At 29.1% G+C, this 18,932-nt stretch overlaps 2 protein-coding genes across 13 annotated transcripts in view; one reads left to right on the top strand and one right to left on the bottom strand.

Moving 5' to 3' along the window:
• The first annotated feature begins 70 nt into the window (after positions 1–70).
• LOC122861153 (NEDD8-conjugating enzyme UBE2F-like) lies at positions 71–1,461 on the top strand. Of its 3 annotated transcripts, none has more exons than XM_044165360.1 (5): positions 71–198; positions 571–686; positions 761–922; positions 1,010–1,171; positions 1,240–1,461. In XM_044165360.1, the coding sequence occupies exons 2-5, from the start codon at positions 582–584 to the stop codon at positions 1,354–1,356; spliced, it is 546 nt and encodes a 181-aa protein (XP_044021295.1). In that variant the 5' UTR covers positions 71–198; positions 571–581; the 3' UTR covers positions 1,357–1,461. The 3 variants fall into 3 exon arrangements, with proteins under 3 accessions (XP_044021295.1, XP_044021293.1, XP_044021292.1); XM_044165358.1 differs by having other exon boundaries at positions 73–231; XM_044165357.1 differs by lacking the exon at positions 71–198 and adding an exon at positions 411–459.
• The window catches only part of LOC122861150 (obscurin), a 33,953-nt gene continuing 16,415 nt past the window's right edge, over positions 1,395–18,932 (bottom strand). For 5 of the 10 annotated variants that reach the window (XM_044165354.1, XM_044165353.1, XM_044165355.1 and 2 more), the window contains 12 exons: positions 18,393–18,485; positions 16,743–16,907; positions 15,887–16,673; positions 15,469–15,720; positions 15,220–15,255; positions 14,347–14,731; positions 12,375–14,263; positions 11,973–12,074; positions 11,612–11,728; positions 10,030–11,115; positions 2,511–9,474; positions 2,075–2,433 (listed from right to left, as the gene is read on the bottom strand). In XM_044165354.1, coding sequence (XP_044021289.1) covers positions 2,184–2,433; positions 2,511–9,474; positions 10,030–11,115; positions 11,612–11,728; positions 11,973–12,074; positions 12,375–14,263; positions 14,347–14,731; positions 15,220–15,255; positions 15,469–15,720; positions 15,887–16,673; positions 16,743–16,907; positions 18,393–18,485 — 12,126 coding nt within the window. In that variant the 3' untranslated portion in view covers positions 2,075–2,183. Of the gene's footprint in view, positions 2,434–2,510; positions 9,475–10,029; positions 11,116–11,611; positions 11,729–11,972; positions 12,075–12,374; positions 14,264–14,346; positions 14,732–15,219; positions 15,256–15,468; positions 15,721–15,886; positions 16,674–16,742; positions 16,908–18,392; positions 18,486–18,932 lie in introns of all 10 variants that reach the window. The other 5 variants (XM_044165346.1, XM_044165347.1, XM_044165349.1 and 2 more) reach the window with 5 other exon arrangements.

Genomic DNA, 18,932 nt, shown 5'->3' with positions numbered 1-18,932 from the left:
TTATTCTACCTCAACGCCACTTCAATGAAAATATGTACCAAAAAAAACCAAGTGACTACTGACTAATAAACTGAGATAAACAATAATATTATTAAACAAATCACCTTAAAAAAAAAACAATTATTATTTAAATATTAAATAACTTAAAGTGAAATTTACCAATGTTAGTTCACGCGTCATATTTAGCTGGTTATTAAGGTAATGATTATTTAAACAACAACAATCTAGAAAGTAAGTAAAATTATCAAAACAAAAATTGTCTAAAACATTGACTTAAAAAATATATACCTACCTAATTAATAAATTATTGTCTTGAAAATATTGATCTATAAATTATTAACTATATGTATACAGTGGATCAATATTAATTAACACTAAACAAAAAATAGAAAAATTAAAAAAAAAAAAAGTTGAAATGTATGTATTCATTTGTAAATAATGTCAACAAAGTTTTTCAAGGTTATGTTTTGATTTGATGACAGTTTTGTTATTGAAATTTAAAATTAAATAAAAGTATAAAGTAATTAATAATTAATCCAGCTGATTTTTTTTTTTTTTTTGTGTTTTTAGAAGCAATCATAATGATAACATTAAGAGGAAAATTAAAAAAAAATAATGTATCAAATTCAATGGAAAAAGATTTTAATCAACGAGTGTCAATTCGAGATAAGCTGTTAGTTAAAGAGGTATTGTATTTTAATGAAAATTAATAATCAATTAATTATTTATATATTAAAATATTATTTGTTTATAATTTAAGGTCCAAGAAATGGAGCAAACATTGCCCAATACATGTCAGATTAGTTTCAAAGATGCCAACAGACTTCATGATTTTGATCTTTTAATAACTCCTGATGAAGGCTACTGGATGAATGGTAAATTTTCATTTGAAATTCAAGTACCTGAAGAATATAACATGACGGTAATAATGAAATTAATAATTTATAAATATATTTTTAAATAATCTATCATGTTTAATTATTTTTTTTAATTCGTCTTGTATCAATAGCCACCCAAGGTCAAATGTTTGACAAAACTCTGGCATCCAAATATCAATGAAGATGGTGATGTTTGTTTATCGTTGTTGAGACAAAATAGCATTGATGGAATGGGCTGGGCACCAACTCGTAAACTTAAAGATGTAGTTTGGGGAATTAATTCACTTTTTACTGTAAGTAATTAATAATTATTTTGGTTTTAAGATGAAATATTTCATGGAGTTTTATTTTATTTTAACAGGATCTCCTTAACTTTGATGATCCATTGAATAGAGAAGCAGCAGATTTATTTTTAAAAAATAAAGAATTATTTCGAGATAAAGTTCAAGAATATGTTATAAAATATGCAAAAAGATGATTAACATTGAAAAGAAAAATTACATAATTGTTAAATCATTTTAACTTTTGACAACTATGAATTTATTAAAACAGGGATTTAAATTTTTTTTTCATTTCTATAAACATTCGGTATTTTTAGTGTATATTTTTTTGTTGAGATAGTCTTTTCATTTATTAAAATTTTTTTGATATTCGTTTTTTAATTAAATTGTTTTTGTGTATACTTTCTTGAATCATTTTTGTTTTTTTTTCAATTTACGACTATTATTTTTAAGTTAATGATCCAAATTACACAAGCAAAAACAAATCAGCTCAATATTTTTTTTTCTAGATCTCGTTTAATCATTGAATAATTTAAAAAACATTAAAAAATTCTGTAAATAAAAAATGTATAGAATTAACAGATGGATGTTTTCGTGACATAGGATTTTATCAATAAATAAATAACATATTATTGAAAATTAATGAATTTTTTTTTTTTTTTTTTTTTAGAAATACAATAACTTTATTTCATTAAATTTTTTGTTTATTTTTTTTTTTGTTTTGAACAAAAAGAATATTTTATTTTTGTACAATATATTCTTTAATTTCATTTTTTTTTTTTTTTAATTTTCACTGATTATTAATTATATTTTTCTTTTAAATTATTAATTATTTTTGATACAAATAAATAACAATCAAAAATAATAAATTTTAAAATCTCATTTTTTCATCAAATAAATAATTAAATATATTTACTTCATTTTATTTTTTTTTTCTCGTCTAATTTATTATTGTCTTTGAATAATAATTAGACACATTGATTGATGATGATTTTTATAAACAAATGGGTTGGAAAATAATGACTTATTCTAAAACAATTGAAGTTATTAATTCATCTTGTGTACTGTATGATCTATTTAAATGACGAAGATTTCCAAATGCTTGAGTCAAACTGTCACTGGTAGATGCTCGTTTAGCAATTTCTTCGTGATATTCTTCATTATATTTTTGCAATTTACTGCCAGGAAATGATGCTCTTTCACGTTTTTTAATCATAAATTCTGTTGGTATTAACCATCTGTGTTCGTGGCATTCTTCTGCTGTTGGTCTTTTACTGTAATTGAAAAAATTAATAACAATTATTTATCAAATTATGATTACTGATTTAAAGATAAAAAACTTTAAACTTACCTAGGTGTTCGTTTAAACAAAAGCATTAAAAATCTCGTAGCCTCTTGGCTTATTTCTTTGTATAAATATTCAAATCTATATCTAACAAATGATATATTTTGTCGTGTTTCATGTTCATCATTTCCTCTGAATGGAGATGCTCCTGATAATAATACATAAGCAAGAACAGCAACACTCCAAATATCAGTTTGCGGATATGCAAGCTCCTCATTGAGAACTTCCGGTGATCTGTACTCAGGGTGTCCCAAATTTAGCGGCACTTCAGTGCCTAATTTTGAAACTACATGAGCTGAGCCAAAATCAACAAGCTTGATGTGTGCCGATCTGAGGGAAGCCATAACAACATTGTCCGGTTGTATGTCCAAATGACAATACCCACGCCAATGAAGATATTGAAGGGCATCAAGTATCTCAGTAACAATTGTTGCAACACAATTTTCTGTATATTCTGGTCGACTTGATAAATATGTTAGTACATCTGAACCTTGTAATTTTTCCAATATAAATACAGCAACTGGTGAATCAGATGCCCAGTATGCTGCTTCAAGTGTTGCTATTCTTTCGTGTCTTAATGATCTTAATACTTGAAATTCTTCACCAACTTGTTCTTTTAATTCTGCTCGTACTTCAAGAATTTTAGCAACAACTAATTTATCAGTTTCTTTTTCAGCTCCTTTAACAACCATTGAAAATTGTCCTCTTGATATTTCAGATATAAATGTATAACGTGATGTAAATTGTGAATCAATTGACCAATCAATTGGTTCATCTTCAGCATCATAATTTAAATGTGGTTTATCTTCTTCAGCTATAATTTCTTGTCCTGATTCAGTGAGTTGTTGTAGATGTCTCATTGCACGACTTATTGGTACTTTTGGTGTTCCTTCAGGTTTTGTTTGAACTAAATTTGTTTCAAAACCTTTATCACCCCATCCAATACGATTTTTAGCAGCTAAACGAAAATGATAACTTGTATTAGGCTGAAGATCTTTAACAAGGAAAAATTCATGATCAATATTACTAGCAGCATCAATCCATTCAACAGAATCACCAGCTTTGTATTGAAGATTATAACAAAGTACCTCTGAATTACCATCATCTTTTGGTGGTTTCCAACGTAATAATACTTCAGTATCTGAAATACCACAAACTTCTGGTGCTTGAAGAATACCAGGTACAGTTGCTAATATAACTCGAGTTCTTGCAACAGTTTGTCCAACATTATTTCTTGCAACAACTTTATAAATACCAATATCAAAATCACGTGCTGGACTGAAATTTAATATTGATCTACCATCACTGTCTTCAATGACATTTATTCTATTACCTTCTTGAATAACAAGATCATTTTTAAACCATTGAATTGCTGGTTTTGGATTACCAACAGCAAAACAAACAAGTTGTGCACATTTACCAGCTTGAATTTGTAATATTTGTGGTTTTTCACGTAAAAATGGAAGATGTCCATCTTTTTTAGTTTCAATCATTGCTTCAGCTTCAGCATATGAATCTAATCTAGTACCCAATTCATGACGTATACGTCTCATAGTATAACAATCAGCTGCACCATAATTATTAATTCTTGCTTTTCTTTCATCATCAATTTCTTCATCCATAACATCTGTAAATTTTCTACGTTCACGAATAATTGGTGTTCTCCAATCATATCCATCATCATTAAATACTCTAGCAAATCCAGAGCCACGATTATGTGCTACTTTCATGTATTCACGTAAACGAACTGGAAAATCAGTATCACGTAATTGTAACAAGTATGTATCAGGTCCATTTTGATAGTGTGATTCATTTTTAATAATTCCAATTTCTGTATCAATTGGCTCTCTTGCTGGAACTCTATTTTCCCATGTTCTAGGTTCAGGTTTTTCACGAGGTGTATATATTCTTTCAGCTACAGGTTCTGGTGTATATTTGTGTCCTGGTGGATAAATCATTTTTGATGGATGTTCAAAAGCATTGCTTAATCTACGTCTACGATACCAATTACGACAAGATGCATTGCCATACCAATCTCTAAATAATTTATAATAATTTTTCAAATTTTCTGATGATATTTTGTAAGGATCTGTTGGTGGTTTGTCAATAATATTAAACCAAGGATGACGTAAAGCTGTTGAAATGTCCATTCTATCATCGACAGTGTATACCAATAATTTACGTATAAAATCTTTTCCTTCATTAGATATATATGACCACCAGCGTTCATCAAAGTCCCATGTACTATTTTTAATTTTTGTCAATGTTTCACGATCATTTACACCACGGAATGGTGAAATTCCAGACAATAATATATGAGTTATAATACCAACAGACCACATATCAGCAGCGTATGTAACACCCTCACCATTAATAGCTTCTGGTGCAACAAATTCTGGCATACCATAAACAAGTGTCATCAATCGTCCATATGAAATTCTACGTGCCAAACCAAAATCACCAATTTTCAAATCATCACCACCAGAATGTGATATTAATAAATCACCAAGTGTCAAGCCAAGATGTGCCCAACTTTCATTATGCATATGTTCTAATCCTTTCAATATTTGTCTAATGTAACCAGCAATTTCTGATTCAGTATAGAAAGGATGTCTTGTTAAATTATCAACAAGCTCACCACCATCAGCCAACTCAACAACAAGTGTCAATGTACTGTCAGTCTCATATGCATCATGAAGACGTAAAAGTTTACGATGATTCAAATGATTCATTGCATTAATTTCATTAAACATAAGTGATCGTAATTCATCACGACCATGCATAACTTTGGCAGCATAATTTTTACCAGTTGCACGTTCAGCTGCATGATATGTAACACCTTGTGTACCACGACCAAGTTCATCACCAAGATCATAGAAATCATCAAATGGTTTTGTTTTTGTTTTAACATCAGTATTTCTTGTATAAGTTCTATAACCATATTCATGTTCATTTTCTTCAATGTGAATCATAACTGAACATGATACAGAACCTGCTACATTTCTTGCACTTATTGAATAAAGACCTTCGTCTTTACTAATTGAATCATTGATAGTAAGAACAGAAGTATCAGGCTCAAAGAAATCAATTTTAACTCTTGCTGAAGAAGTAAGAGGTTTCCAATCTTTGTACCATTTTAATTCTGGATAAGGAACACCAATAACTCTTGCTTGAATATGTCCATTTCGTCTTTGCATAATAACACTTTCTTCTGGTCGTTGAATGAACGTTGGATATTCAGCAATTTCAAGACGAACTCTTTGTCTTGCTTCTCCATGTTCATTAATAGCAACTGCTTCATATAAACCTACATCACGCTCAAGCATTTTATTAATAAAAAGTGTAGCTTGACCATTACGAGTATAGCTATAATCATAACGTCCACCTGATTCAATTAATTCATTTTTAAAATAATAACTCATTTTTGGCTTTGGATAACCATAGACAAACCAAAGTAAATTACAATTATGATTTTTAACTCCATACTGAGCTTCATGTTCTTGTCTCAAGAACTTTGGAGCTTGTCCATAACCATCATGAAGTGGTCGTTCAATATCAAAATCTTTGGGAAAGTATGGACTAGTCTCAGGACGAAAATCAATACCTGGTGGAAGATAAGGATGGAATTTCGGTGGATCTGGTAGTAATTTTGCTCTGTAAGTTTGTGCAAATGGTGATGGATCACTTATTCCATATTTATTTTCTACACGAATTCGAAATTTATAATCTCTAAATGGCTCAAGATTTCGTATATCACAAACGCAACTACGTACACCTGATCTAGCTGAAAACCAATCACCATCCGGTAGCTCACACATTTCTACAAGATAAGTAACAGGTACACGTGGTCCAATGGGTATTGATGGCCTCCATGAAAGTGTCAAATGTCTATCCATCATTCTACTTATGATAGGTCTATCTGCCAATGGCAATGGTATTCCAGAACGTCGATATTTATCAAATTCTGAATATTGATCAGACAAAGGTTTTTTTGTTTTTAATTCAAGACTGTCATATCTCATTTCTGCATGACAAGTATCTTCACCATATTGATTGTAAATTCTTAAGCTATATTTTGCAACATCATGCTCATCAACATTTTCTAAAATAAGTCGAATTAAACCATGACCATCTTCTTCCATTCTAATACGATCAGCTGGCCATAAACGTTCATCATTACGATACCATTCGAAATTTGGTTCTGGACAGCCTGTTATACATGCTGTAAATTTAGCAGTCATGCCTTTGTATACTTCACAATCTCCAATTCGTTTTAAAAATGATGGTGGTTCAACTTTTTGTGTTGTATTAATTTCTTCAACAATATCAAGGTTTGCTTCACAAGATGCTTCACCTTCTTTATTTACTGCTCGACATTTATATTTTCCAATGTCACTTGGACTACAGTCAGTTACATAAAGACAACAAATATCACCGTCACGTTTTATTTTGTATTTATCATTATTTTTTGGTATTAATTTGTCTTTAAAATACCATGCAACATCAGGCTTTGGAAGTCCAGTAATTCTAGCTGGAAATTTAGCATCTCTTCCTAGTAATTGTTGAAGATCTGTAAAACGTTGACTGAAATTTGGCTTTTGATATACCTTGCGAATAGTTGAAATAGCACTTGATGAATCTTCACCAAGAGGATTAACTAATTTACAACGATAAACACCAGCATCTTTTGGTGTACATGGATTAATTTCAAGACCAACTTTTTTACCGTCATTTGTCATCAAAATTCTATCAGATGGTACAAGTGGCTCACTGTCTTTTGTCCAGAATATATCAGGCATTGGATTACCAGAAAATGTTGCACTTAATGACAAGGGTTCACCTTCCTCGACACTAATATCACGCATTGGTCCAAGGAAAGAAGGTTTTTCTTCAGGTGCATCAGTTTTTCCTTTTCCAGCAACACTTAATATACCCTTGCTTGCTTCAGCACCTTCAGAATTACTTGCAACAACTTGATATTCACCAGCGTCTTCAGGAGTTACTTTGTCAATCAACAAAGCATGAGTACCATCAGGCTGTGATACAATTTTTATATGTTGTCCATCAGGAACAATCTCAATACCATTGTGAGTCCATTTTAAAATAGGCACTGGTTTACCAATTGTTTTAATTTCCATTTTTGCTGGAAAACCTTCAACAACTGTCATTGGCTGTAATGTTGCTAAGAAACCAGGTTTTCTTTCTTTTTCTTCAACTTCAACTTCTGATTTTCCAGTTGCTTCACCAAGTGGATTTGATGCAACCAAAGAGTAAACACCACTGTCTTTTGGTCGTGCTTTTTCAATTGAAAAACCAATAAGTCCATTTGGTTCATTGGTAAATTCAATTTCAGGTGATGGCATAAGTGGTAATCCATCTTTAAACCATTGTAACTCAGGACTTGGAAAAGCAATAATTCGTGTTTCAAGTTTTAGTGGTTCACCAGCTATTATATGAATATTTTCAAGTGGCTGTGCAAATGTTGGTTTTCTTGGACTTGGTTTAACTGCAACTGCACACTGTGATTTTTCTTCACCATTATTATTCTTGGCAATTAATTTATAAGCTCCACAATCAGTTGGAGTACATTTATCAATAATTAATTTGGTTGAGCCATTTGGTTGTGTTTCAATTTTAATATGATCATCTGGCACAATTTCTTCTCCATCTTTGAACCAAGTTACTTTTGGGAATGGTGAACCATCAATTTCTATACTCAATTCCAATGGCTTACCTTCTTCAATTTGCATTGATTTTGGTAAAAATTTATCAAATGTTGGTGGTAAACGAATCATGGAAACAACACAGTTTGTCTTTACTTTACCTGCACGATTTGTTGCCAAACATACAAGTTCTCCCTCATTTTGAGGCTTAAAATTAGGAATAGAAATAGTACTGAATACATGTTTATCAATAACTGTTGTAATTGTAAGATTTTTATCACTCTTAAGTTCATCACCATTTAAAAACCATTGAATTTTTGGTCTTGCTATTCCAGCAGCTTCAATTTTAAGTTCCATTGGTGCATCATGACGTACTGAAGTATTAACAAGTCCTTGAATAAATTCAGGTGGTTCAGTATAAGGAATTAATTCAGCTTCAGCACTATCTTGACCAAGATAATTTTTAGCTGTGACTTTGTAAACTCCAGCATCATCATATTCAACTTCTTTTAGTACAAATTTATATTTCATATTATTGAAATCATCATTATCCTGGCTAAAACGATTTTCATCGTCTAAAATAACACCGTCTTTTTCAAATGTTAACTCAGCCTTTGGATTACTTTTAATTAATACCTCCCATTTGCATAACTCTTCAACTGCAGCATTGAGATCTTTAAATTCTAAAATTTCTGGTGGTAAAAGAAGATCTAAGCGTCCATCTGCACTGTCTTCACCCCAATTATTTTTTGCTCTCAGAGTGTATTTTCCAACATCTGGTTTAGCACAATTTGAAATGGCCAAAGTAAAATTGCACCTTGATAATCCATCTTCAATCTTTTTTATTGTCAAACCCAAAGTATAACGTTCGTCATTAGGATCAATGTCAACACCTTCATGAGACCAAACAACATCTGGTACTGGATCAGCAGTTAATATACCTTCAAGAGTTCCAGTTGCATCAAATTCCACATTGATATTTTCAATTGGACCACAAAATCTAGGCTTTCTGAGATCACAAACAGGTCCTACCTCAAGAAAAGCATCAATACTGCATGTTCCAAGTTTATTAGTCAATACCAGCTGGTATAGACCAGTTTCTTTTTGTGTTGCTTTGTTGAATGTTAAATAATACGTTTCACCAGTCTGACTAGGTTTTGCTTTATCAGCAGCACGAATTGGTTTTTCATCTTTAAACCATTTGGCATCAGGACGAGGAAGACCAGTTGCCTTGATTGTAAACAGCGTATTTTGTGTCTCATAAATTGTACGATCTTCAAAATCAGAACTAACAATTGCTGGAGCAGCTGTTGAATAAATAAAAAAAAATATATTAATATTTTTTAAAATTAAATAAAAAGGAAAAAAATTCTGACAAATTTTTAAAGGGCTAATTCATCATTTTTAAATTTTACCTGAACCAGAAGATCTCCAAAGAGTTTCACAGATATTGTGCTGAATGAACATCAAGCAATTTGATACAAAGCACGGAGGAGGAACACAATGAATAGGTAAGAACATGAATTTTATATTTTTTTGATAATTACGAATGTTAAATAACGAAGGATAAAAACTATCGGGGAGATAAATTATCATTAATAAATAATAATAAATAAAAATATATAATTATCATGATGATAATAGCAATATAAATTTATAATATTTGGGCAAGTTGAAACGTTGAATAGTTTGTTTTGTTTAATTATTTTTTGTACATGATATTTAAAAATTTACATATAAATTTATTTTATTATTTTAATGAATTATTTCTCTTTGAAAATTATATAAATTTTTAAATATCAATGCAATAATAAAAATTGAATGAATCAATGAATCAAAGCCAATGGATGTTTCGATCTTACCTCCAATTTCACCATTATCAGCTTTGTCTGCTTCTTTATCGAGAATTTCTTCAAGTACACTACGCTGTGTTTTGATACGTTCAAAAAGTGATTTAGTTTTTTCATCAATATCTTCATCATCACCATTTGGCATATCTTGCTGAGAATTTGCCCTTGATATTTCATGGATAGACGATTTTCTAGACTCCACTGAGTCAACACGACTTACCCTTGAATTTTGTCTTGATAATTCTTTTTCTTTTGTATTTTGTACACCATTTAATTCAATTATTTCTGTTTTTTTTGTTTGTGTTGATTCAACACTGCCAACTTGTGATGACTGACGTGATAATTTACTTTGATCAAGTATTGGAGTATGAGACACAGCTTCATCAATATCAATTATTTTGGATTTATGCTCTTCAATTGATTCTGCTTTACTGAGCTTTGAAGATTGTCGAGTTAATTTACTTTCTTCTTTTTTTGCATTTTTAATAATATAATTATCATCATCATCATTGCCATTTACTTTGATTTCTTGTTTATCTATTGATTCACTTTTACAGAATTTAATATCTTCATTGATAAATTTACTTTTTTCAATAACTGGAGTTTGTGGCTTTGAATTATTTAAATATTTTTCTTCAGGAAATTGTTCTTTTATTGTGCACTCTTCCATAATAGTTTCTGAATATCTCATCGCATGATAAGGTCCAATATCTTCAATAACTTTCTTCTGAATTGTTCGTCCATTTTCGTTAATAATTTCTTCAATAATTCCATTGCATTTTAGTGGTGAATCATTAAGATCAGCAGTTAAAATATCATCAGTACTAACATCTCTTGATAAAGCTTTCATTGTTGATTCATCATCAGAGACAGAAATAATTGATATACCTCTGTTTACTGATAGCTTAGCTTTGTTGTCATCTGTCTCGGAAAATTCTTCAATTAACATACCATTGACTGGCTTTATATTATTTTCGTCTTCTACAACTGTATAACTGTAAGATGCAATTTCTTCAAATTGTGGTCCATTTGAATGAATCTCCTGGCACTCGACTTTTGTCGATTTCATTTTGTGAATCTCGTGACGTTCATCAGGACCTGTGAAGTATCTGTCTGTATCACAATTTAACTCGAATTCTCTTCCAAAGAAAAATTCATTTACGTAGTAACAGGCACACTCCTCATGAAGCAATCATTGATCAGCAGTTGTAGAAAATATCAGCGTTTTTTTTATATTTAATTTTTGTTACTTGCTGTTTTTGTTAAAATATGAATTTGAGGCAAGTCATAGATGACAGAAATATTAGTCAGCGGTGCTAGGAATGATTGAAACATTTTTTTTTTTTTTTAATCTAACAAATTTAATTGTTTTTATAAATTTATAAATTTTTTTTAATTTAAAAAAATGTTACAATCAGTCCATTTAATGCTTGCAGCAATTTTGTGTAAGTAATGTAAATGTTTTGTTTTTTTTTTTTCTTTTGTGTTATTTGTTAAAATAATAATTATTATTATTTAAAAAAAAAGAGGTAAGTAAATTGTTATATAGTATATTTGTTTTTATGATTGAATGTTTTTATGATGAGTATTTTACCTGACATTGTAGCCTCATGTTCAATTGTTGATGCCACAGAGACTGTTATTTTTTCACCATCTTTTCCTTTGACAACTTCAATACTTCTTTTTTCCGATTTAACGAGACCTAAATTTACTATTGATTATAGCAACTACAATATAACACCTAAATCAAGCTCATTATTTCTAATGAATTTTATTTATTTATTTTTTAATTATGAAAAGTTCTATCAACAAAAAATAAAATGAAATATATAAATAAAAACTTTTGTCTCAAGTATTTAATTGGACATAATAATGATTTTCTAAGTTATATATTTTATCAAGTATACTGATGAAAAAAGCAATTTTTAATTTATCCAACACAATAATGTTTTTACCTTCCGGTCCTTCCTCAGCTTGTTGAATTTCTTTTGAAATATTTTCTTCTTCCACTTTATCTGCAACATCTTCATTCTTCTCAATGGTTCCCTCGGTTTTTGCTATTTAATTTATTGGTTTACATATATATTTTTTAAAATTCCATTTGAACAAATAGTTTAGCCACATATTGGTTATTGGATCGTTGCTGGTAGATGTTAGTTAAAAGGATGAACATATTCAGGGTGTTTATACTCACTGGACAGAAGCAAAAGCATTGAAAATTGTGTTAATGCTGGAGATTGTTGAAGCCTTATTAATATTATTAAATTTATCAATAATCCAATCTATATTTTTTTCAAAACATATATTGTTTGGATGATTGATAATTTTATTTCAATAAATTTATTATATTATCTTACTCAAAACGATGACTTTGCTCTTGCAACTAACGAGTCCCATCTCGTTTTCAGCTTGTACTTCATAAATACCACCATCAGCACCCTTCAATAGATTCAATGTTAAATCATAACTTTCTTGACGTTGTGAGTCTCTGGTAATTTTAACTCTTGCATCAGTTGTTACATCAACTTCTTGTCCATCTTTAAACCATTTAATTTCTGGATCAGGTGTACCAGTTATTTGTACTTTTAATTTTAACGTCTCACCCTCCGTGAGTTTTTGATCTGATAGTTTTTTTACAATCTTTGGTTTACAGTATACAATTAAATTTGCACTACTTGAATTTGATCCAAAGAAATTTGTTAATTTACAAGTATAATTGCCAGAAAATTCGGTCTTAGCTTCTTTAATAATAAGCTTATGAATATCACCGTCATTTGCTGTTTCATATTCTGTTTTTTCTTCAGTTATTTCAATGTCATTGATATACCATTTGACTGTTGGTCGAGGATAGCCAGCAGCTTCAATAACAAATTCAACATTTGTATCACCAGTTTTTGCAATCAATTCACTCATGCCTTTTTTAAATCTTGGTGCACATTTAATTTCAATTCCAACTTCATCAACAGTTTTTCCATCTTTATTTGATACTTCAGCTTTATAAACAGCAGCATCTGTACCAATAGTTTCTGTTATTTTAAGAATTTTAATAGGACCATTATCAATAATAGTAGTTCTACTATCTTCTTTAATAATTTTTTCATCTTTCATCCATATAACACTTGGTGGAGTTGCACTTTCAACTTCAATTTGAAGATTAAGAGTATCACCCTCACTTATAATTTTTGATTCACCTAATTTTTTTTTAATAACCGGTGGACATTTAACATCAAAACTCCACATTTCTGAAGTTTGATTAATTTCATTTTTTGCAATAATTGAATAAGATCCAATATCTTGTAAATTACATTCTTTTATAATTAAACTGTAATTATCATCACTCTCTTTTTTAATAGTAATTCTATCTGATTCTTGAATAAGATTACCATCTTTGTACCATTTTACATCAGGAGCTGGTGATGCTTGTATTTGTACAGTCATTTTTGCATCAGTACCAATATATGAAAATGTATCAGTCATTTTTTTAGTTATTTTTGGTGCTGATTTAACAATAAGTTCAATATGAGTTGTATCTTCACCAAGATTATTTTTAGCTGTTATAACATAAGTACCAGCATCTTGAACAGTAACATTTTTAATAACAAGTGATAATGATTCTTCATCTTCCCAAAGATATTTAATTCTTCCACCAGCAAGAATTTCTTTGCCATCTTTGCTCCAATGAATATCAGGTTTTGGAAAACCTTTAACTTGAAAATCTAACATTGCTGAACCACCAGCATTAACTTCAGATTGTTTTGATTCACTACCAAGTATTGGTTTTGATGGTTCTTTCATTAATTGATTAACATTACCTTGTACAGTTAATTCAGCACTACAACTTATATTTCCAGTACTTGTTTGAGCAACACAAGTATATAAACCAGCATCTTCTGGTTTAACATGTTGAAATACAAGTGCCAATGTATCTTCTTTATCTTCAAAAAGTACTTTAAATCTTTCTTCTGGATCAAATGGTTTACCATCACGTAGCCATTTAAATGATGGCTCTGTGCCAGGTTCAAATATTCCATCTGGTAAACCAGCAAATAATGTTTTTTCATCTGTTACTGTCATCACTGCTTCACATGATGCTTCACCAAATTGATTTGTTGCTGTACATGAATATTTACCAGCATCACGTTTGTGTACATCAGGAATAACCAACTCATAAAATCCTTTGTCTGATTTTTCAGTTATTATTTTTATACGTTCATGTTTTGAATCAATCAATACACCATCCTTGAAGCTGTAAATAATATAAATTTTTATTAATTATTTTAAATGATAAATAAATAATCAAGTTTTTTAAAAAATACAAATAATATTTACAATTTTAAATCAGGATTTGGATCACCCTTGACTTTAATCATAAAACGAAGATATGTATTTTCTAGTAGCTCAGTATCTTTAAGTCTTACAAGAAATACTGGTGCTTTTGCTTCTGCTTTAGCTTTACGTTCTTCAGCAGTTAATTTTTCAACAATAAGTTGAGCTGTACATGTTGCTTTACCATCACCATTTGCTGCTCGAGCAGTATAAATACCACTATCACTTTCAAGTACATTTAAAATTTGCAATTTAAAAGTATTTTCAGTTGATGTAATTTTAATTCGATCAGCTAGCTTGTCTTCTAGTGGTTTGTTGTCTTTTAACCAATGCATACGAGATGATGTAGTTGATTCTAAAGTACATTCAAATGAGGCACTTTCTCCAGCTGTACAAGAGTAAGAAAAAAAAAAATTTATATATGATTATTTTAATAACAATAAACAAATAATAAATTTTTATTAATATTAAATTATGTCAAATTATATTTTGATGAAATCAAAGCTGCACTTCATGATGATATTACAGGCTGTATGAAAATGAAATTGTATAATTATTATGAAATTAAATTTGTATCATCTTGATAAGTATAAATTGAACGGTGACAATGATGATTTTTTAAAATTAACAAGTATATCTGTAGAGTAAAATAATAATAAAAATAAATTCATGAATAAATGTTGAAAATAAGCGATGATAAAAATTACAGTGATAAAAAACAAGCTGTTGATGAAACGCAAAACAAATCTCTGTGTAGATCAGAAAAAGAAAAATTATTTAAAAAAAAAAATAAAAGAAAGATTTTTAAAAAATACAACATTAATCAAACAGAAGAAACGCAGAAATTTTGATAGATCACAGCATCCACCACATTACCTATGACATGAATGATAGCCTGTTTTGCTCGGATTGCTAGAACAGTATAAAATTTATTGCGTAGAGTGCTACTGTTGCACATTTTTTTATTTACTGAATCGAGTATTTTATGCACCTAATTAATTAACATTTACACTCAATTTTTGATAAGAAAAAATATAACTAAATAAGACGGACTAAATAGACAATATGACAATTTAATATTGATATTGATCAAAGACATTTAAAAAGAAGAAAAAAAATTCTTACGTTCAGCATTGATACCCTCGATGGTTTTGACAAATTTCGGTTTTCCAGTTTCTGTTGCAGTCATTGCTAATTTAGAAACTTTTGCCTCTGTTGATGTACTTGATCCACTGATAGCAGTTTGATGACTACTTGATGATTCAGTAATTTTTTTTTCGGTGCCAATAATTGATGATGATTTTGTCTCAGCTCGGGCAGTTGCAGATGATGAAGTTTCCACAGCTCCATTGCGACTGCTTGATATCGATGAGTACTCTACAAGCGTTAGTAAAAATAAAAGCAATCAAAACAACGACGTAGCTTTGTACAATATAGCTAGTATAATTCTACTTTACGACAAGTACATCAATAGCAAATGACAAATGAATAAAAAATTTTCGTGATGATTTTAAATGGGAAAAAAATAAAATAACAAACTTACCTTCAACGACTTTTGAAGAAGCACTGAAGCTACTTGATGAATATCTACCAGACATGGTTTGACTTTCTTCAGTAGCTTTTATTTTTTTTACTTCTAATTCTTCTAATTTTGTTAGACTTTCTTTTCTTTTTTCTGCAGTTTTAACTTCCTCAACTTTGGGAGTTTCAGGAGTTTTTTTATTTTCTGTTTTATCTAATTTTGGAGGCTCAACTTTTACAATTGGTTTTGGTACTTCTTCTTTTGATGTTTCAACTTTGACAATTGGCTTTGGAGGTTCTTGTTTTGGTGATTCAACTTTGGTAATTGGCTTTGGAGGTTCTTCTTTTGGAGCCTCAACTTTTTCCGTTAATTTTTGTGATTCTTCTTTTGATTGTTGATTTATTGAGACTTGTTGTGGCTTGGAAGGTTCAATTTTCGTACCTTCAGCTTTTTGAATGTTATCTTTATCTTCACTTAATTGTAAATCATCAGCTGCGTGTTCAGCAAGTGCAACCAAGTCACTGGCGTATTGTCGAATTTCTTTTAGCCAATATGCCTTGACAAGATCTTTGTGGGCTAATAGTGTTATTGGATATCCTGTTCCACCTGGATTATGAAGCTCAAAATTCCTCTGATCTTCTGGATAATCTTTAACTTCAACGTCTGGCAATCGTATAATGTCTTTTAAAACAAATACTGATCGATCTTCAGATATTCTTCGAACTTTGCAAACAAGAATTCGCGCTTTAAATAGAAACAAATAACGTTCCTTGCTTCTACCGTCTTTGTCAGTAACAGTAAACCATTCCTATAATAAAATATTAATTAAAAAAAATATAAAATATTTGTTTTATTTATTTATTTTTTTTCAACTTACATGAGTTAATAATCTTCCAAGTTTGTGAATATTACCCTTGTATCCTTCAATATTACTAATAAATTTATTATCGGTTGCTCTGTGAGGAATTCCAAGCATCAACTCCAAAGCTTTCTGGAGGTCGTCACAATTCTCACCAAGCCGAGTCGAATACTTAACCAGCTCCTGTTAAATAAAATTGTTTTTAATCAATAAAAATAAATTATTAATTCTTCATAAATATTAATTTATTATTTATTTATTTTTTAACGAAACACAAGTGATACTAAATAGAACAGCATACCACTGAGTGACCTGTTTTTAGTTTTCTAAATCTGTCTAGCACCCACACTTATTTGCATACATACAAAAAATAAAAAAACTTTACACACTTATAAATTGAAAATTGACAACAGTTTTGTTTGAAAATAATTGAATGTTGTCTCATCAAATAATCATGTATATTATTAATTAATGACCTTCAATCATGATTAAAAATTTAAATAGTATTTACATACATATATTTTTTATTTACGAAATTTTTTAAAAGAATTTTTTTGTGCCAAGTGATAAATTAAAAAATAACAACAGAAATACAGAATTTATAAACATTTTTTAAAAATAATCATTTGATATTTAAAAAACTAAAATAACTAAATTTTTTTTTTAAATTTATTTTTGCTTACGCCTACAGTTTATTATGTTGTTGATTTGTTGATTTGTAAAATCAATTTTTACACTCAGGTAAAGAATTTTTTTATAATAAAAATAAAATATTATGAAAACGCATAAAATTGAAAATTTTAATGCACACGAATTTTCGAAATGATGTTATAGAATCACAAAAAAAAAAAAAAAATTAAACCAAGGGCATGTTATTTTTATCATGAGTAACTTTCAAATGATAAATCGAGGTAAATATAGGTCAGAGTCAAGCTGCTTGCTTTTTTTTTTTTTAATGTGGCATTTTTTTTTTTTTATACCAATAAATTCGTCGATGTTAAAATAAAAAATTTGTTGACCAACTAAAAGACGAGTGTGGACCTTCTGGAAGCTTGTCAAGAAAGACAGTTGCTTCGTAATAATTTAAAACTTGGAATTTAATAAAATTTTTAAGTGGATCTCAAGTGTAATTGAATTTAAAAAAAGAAAACTAAAATTTTACATAAATATAAAATTATTTTACGATTATTTTCTTCGTATCAATCAGCCTTTATAAAATTTATTTTACTTTCGACAACTAGACTAAATTATAATTTGAAATTCTCAAATATTACTAAAGAAAAAAAAATTTATTAAATAATTTTAAAAGAAAATTAATTTTACAAATATTTATTCGTATGTCTTTTTTAATTTGAATAATGTTTTTCTTTCAATAAACACTTTTATTATTTTTAAAATTTCGACCCTGATAAAACAGTGATGACTTAAAGGCCACTCAAATTCATCATATATATATTTTGAAATATTAATAAATAAAAAATATATTTCATCACCTAATTGAACAACACACATATCAGTGATTCATCAACGTAATGAAAGCTTTATACCCGGCAATTCGCCAAACTAATTTACTTACCGGAAATATAATTTATATTAATTTATTAAATATATTTAATCATGTAAAACAAATTACTTATAATTTATATCAAATTAAAATTCAAATATTACCTTAAGTAGGAGCTGGTAGTCGTTAATACGTTGTATCGGAAGTTTTAAATGTTCCGACACGCTTTTATCGTCTCCGAGAGTCTGGCTCAGCTCCTAAACAAACATAAATACTTGTCAATTATCTGTCTAAAATTGAACAAATTCAAATCTGTTTTTCAATTTTTTAAAAATTATATTTTTAACAATACTAGCGATGAATATTGTGAGCTTAGAATATTTTTTTTTTTTTACTTTCTTAATTCAGTATTTCACCCGTGGTCACATACTTGAAATTATTTTGAATTTAATCTTTTGCTACTCCTCATTCCTGACTTAATTACACACTACAAAAATACTGACAAAAAAAAATATAAAAAAAAATTAAATACATCTAAGAAAAAACAAATAATTAACAAGCCAAAAAAAAAAAAAAATAAAAAAATCTGTAATATTTATAATTAATTAATTAATTTTTTTTTTTTATAAAATAAAATCACTGTAATCCGATAGGTTGGCGAAATCACAGGCATTATTTTTGGCGCATTTGAATGACCAGTTGAC

This window comes from Aphidius gifuensis, linkage group LG1 (assembly GCF_014905175.1).
Source record: "Aphidius gifuensis isolate YNYX2018 linkage group LG1, ASM1490517v1, whole genome shotgun sequence".
Lineage (NCBI taxonomy): Eukaryota > Metazoa > Arthropoda > Insecta > Hymenoptera > Braconidae > Aphidius > Aphidius gifuensis.
The sequence above is the reverse complement of the archived record's forward strand: the minus strand, read 5'-3'. Positions and strand labels throughout refer to the sequence as shown.